General features: G+C 45.4%; 1 protein-coding gene across 1 annotated transcript; it reads left to right on the top strand.

Moving 5' to 3' along the window:
* The first annotated feature begins 606 nt into the window (after positions 1–606).
* LOC126516500 (uncharacterized) lies at positions 607–2,506 on the top strand. The gene is made up of 4 exons (XM_055063836.2): positions 607–684; positions 760–899; positions 1,512–1,680; positions 1,786–2,506. The coding sequence occupies exons 1-4, from the start codon at positions 607–609 to the stop codon at positions 2,458–2,460; spliced, it is 1,062 nt and encodes a 353-aa protein (XP_054919811.2). The 3' UTR covers positions 2,461–2,506.
* Positions 2,507–3,457: the final 951 nt, after the last annotated feature.

Raw genomic sequence — 3,457 nt, 5'->3', positions numbered from 1 at the left:
GGAAGATAAAAAGTCACCAGATGAGAGGGAACAAACTCGAAGCACAATCAAATGTTTTATGTGTGACAGGATAGGGCATCGGGCTGTGAATTGTCCCTTGGGTCCTACTCGCAGTTCGACGTTGAAGTGCGAGGGGTGCGGGCGGCATGGACATACAATACAAACCTGCCGAGCTAATTCAGAAAATAATGTTGAATTCCAATGGCAGATCCAGATCAAGGTTTTCTGCTCTGTATGGAGCAATCATATTCCAATGGGTGAATGGGAGCGTGAGGTGAGTGTTCCAATGGCAGATTGGGACTTGCCGCTGGTCCCGGATTGCTCCGTGGAGCAAAACTATTGCCCCGCCGAAATCGGCAGATTTGACCGGAAGTCCTCGTGACGTATTTCCTTCACCCGCCTCTGCTTCCTGTCACGGTCGCCTGTTTCCGGTCGCGGGCAGCTATGGACGACATGGGAAACGTGGACGCCGCTTCGCGCCATGCGATTTTTTTCGCGCTCCTAGACAGCTCCGACTCAGACAGTACAATTTCTAAGTCGAGTGATGATTCTTCTGACACCGACAGTGAGTGTGACGCTGCTGTGTGCCAACGGGCATTTGATGTGATGTTCCGCCTGCCTGCAAAGAGGCCTAAAGTGATTGGCTTCGTCGAGGACGTCGTTCGGCGATACTCGGACGACGAGGTACCGTAGAGTTCTAGGTGGTACTAGTGTGAACAAAAAAAAAGCGTTTTTCTGCAATGTTATGTTTTTCCCAAGTTCCGCAGGCACTTCCGCCTGTCGAGATCTGTAGCGGAGCAACTGATTGCGAGAGTTCCTGCTTCGACGGCGTGCCCGTCTAGCAGCCACGGCGGAGTGCCCGCAAAATCTGCAGAAACTCACGTGCTGACTTTTATATGGTGAGTTTACTTATGTTTACGTACTTGTGCCCATTTCCCGCGCTGTTTATTGATTGAAAAAAAAAAGTTTATTGCCTGATAGCGGAGGTCGCCATCCGGCGCAGCCGGGTGGCAAGACATAAACGCGCTGCTTCTTGTCGAGAATGTGCTTACTAGCGTTGTGCGGCGGCTGGAGTGCAGTGGTCTACGTTCCAAGTCTGTCACCATGATGGAACGTAGATTAGGCTGTAGCCCACCCACGTTGTAGCCGCGAAACACTGGCCCCGCTGTAACGAAGCGTTCCGGCCGCTTGCGCTAGACGAATGCCGCTTGGAGTTTGTATCGCAGTTGCTTTTTCTTCGTGTATTTTTCACGGTTATTGCGTAATCGCTTTTACATTGAAGCAGGGTGGAAATATTGTTAGCATGTATACCATTCCTGTAATGTCTCCGCTACTGTTCCCAGAAACTGCATAACTTGAATATCAAACGTTAAAGTGTTTAGCCTCGCAAAGAAAAGTGAAAAGAGCGAAAATTTATTCTGCTTTAATATATTGCATAGCAAAAGCATCGCAATTCAGGCCGGCGTTCTATCATCCCGTGCAAATTCATTTATTTTGCTAAATATTTGCAGGTATGCAGCCAATAAAAGAAGCATGAGGGCGGTGGCAAGCCGCTTTGATCTGTCAGAGAGTTCTGTTCACAGAATCCTGATAAGGGTGGCTGACTTTCTCCTCACCAGGGGTCCATCTGTTGTGACGTTTCCTTCCGACATGGAAAAACTGTCGAGTGAATTCCAGAAGGTTGGCATTCACCTATTTATAAAAATACTTGTGCTACAGATTGTTTGCACTAGAGTGCATCTCTGCATGTATCAGTGATTACAGCATTGTTTCTCTTTCCACCAGGTGTCTGGAATCCCTGGTGTTGTTGGGTGCCTTGACGGTTCCTATATCAATATACAATGCCCAGACAACAAGGTCTCTTCCACCTACTGCAACCGGCACCATTACCTTTCAATAACCCTTCAAGCGGTTTGTGACCACAAAAGACGATTTGTTGACACCTGCATTGGAAGCTCCAGCAAAATTCACGACTCTCGAATCTTCAAGCTATCATCACTTTCAAAGAAACTTCCCAAACTGTGGGAGGACAATGCGTACCACCTGCTTGGAGACGCGGCCTATCCCCTCAGGCCCTACCTTCTGACTCCATTCAGAGACTATGGAGCGTTGTCAAAGGCACACATGGATTTCAAGAAAAAGTTTTCAGCAACGAGGGTGCTAATAGAAAACAGTTTTAGCAACCTAAAGAAAAGATTCCGCCAACTAATCTACCTTGAGCTCCGCACTGTAGAGTGGCTGAACAAATTTATTATTGCTTGTTGCATACTGCATAACTTATGCATTGAGTGCGGAGATTGGGAGCCAGATGAACCAGATGATGATGTATCACCTCAAGATGTCCAGTGGCATCCACAGTCATGCACCGATGACCAGGATGAGACTGCCGAAGAAACTTTGTTGCGCAGACTGGGAGAAATAAAAAGGAGCAAGGTACTGGAAGCAGTGCTGCAAAAGTAGTAGTGTTGTGCAACAACTAATGCACTCATGAAAATGGCAGGTGTGTAAGGAGTGTAATAAATTGCTACATTTGTTGTAATGGCTCCTTGTTATGTATAGTTAGCACTGCATGGGCCAGTGTCTTGGGCCCGGCTGGAGCCCAAAGTGCCATGTGTCCCGATCCCGGTACAGTTCTGTTCTATCCATTATCCCTTGAGCCTATACGAAGCGAGGTCAAGTTCTCTGTTATTATGAAGAAACTGTCATGCCATTTTTATTACTTTATTATAATGGCGTCAGTTTTTAATTTGACAATTTAGGAATCCTTGTTATGCAAAATATTCAAATTTGAACTCTACTTTTGTTTCAGTACTGTACATGTGCACCGTAGGTAATTCTCTCGTCAGATTGGAGTGTTATCTGCTGTTAGTTCACGTAAATTTGCAGGGAACCCATCTATAGTGATAGAAAAACATACAAGGCTACGAACACGAGGGTTGAGCCACTTAACGTATGAAAACATAATTCAAAAGAAAAATTCACTGTACTATACTAAATGCAAATGAATGAGCAGCACAGTGTGCTAGGTAAGAGAGCTTTGTCAATAGAAAAAAATATGAATTTATTATCACATTGCACATACGTCCCAACCACTCCGACACGAGTGCTAATTAGCTGAGGGTAACCCCAAGACAAGATTGAGCAGTTCCATTTTTTGTTGGTGTCGTTCAGCTTTTTCTTTTCTAATTTCTTTGTACTTTTTCTTTTCGTCATGTCGCAACTTTCTCTCTTCTTCACGAGCAGCCTTTTGCTCTTCTTTTAACTTTTGAAGGCGCTCCATCTCTTCAAAAAAAAGTTTTATTTCTTCTGCTCTTGCAGGTGACACTCGTGCATTCTTTGCATTAGACAATTTCTTCATAGAATATGTAGAGCCTTGTGAGGCACTTGGCTGCGATTCCTCCAAAACACTGGCAGATTCATCAGTGGTGTTGTCGGTGCTGCCTTGAGAACAGAGTAA

The sequence above is a fragment of the Dermacentor andersoni genome, chromosome 1 (genome assembly GCF_023375885.2).
Source record: "Dermacentor andersoni chromosome 1, qqDerAnde1_hic_scaffold, whole genome shotgun sequence".
Classification (NCBI taxonomy): Eukaryota; Metazoa; Arthropoda; class Arachnida; order Ixodida; family Ixodidae; genus Dermacentor; species Dermacentor andersoni.
Note: the sequence above shows the minus strand (reverse complement) of the source record. Positions and strands in the feature narration are given on the sequence as shown.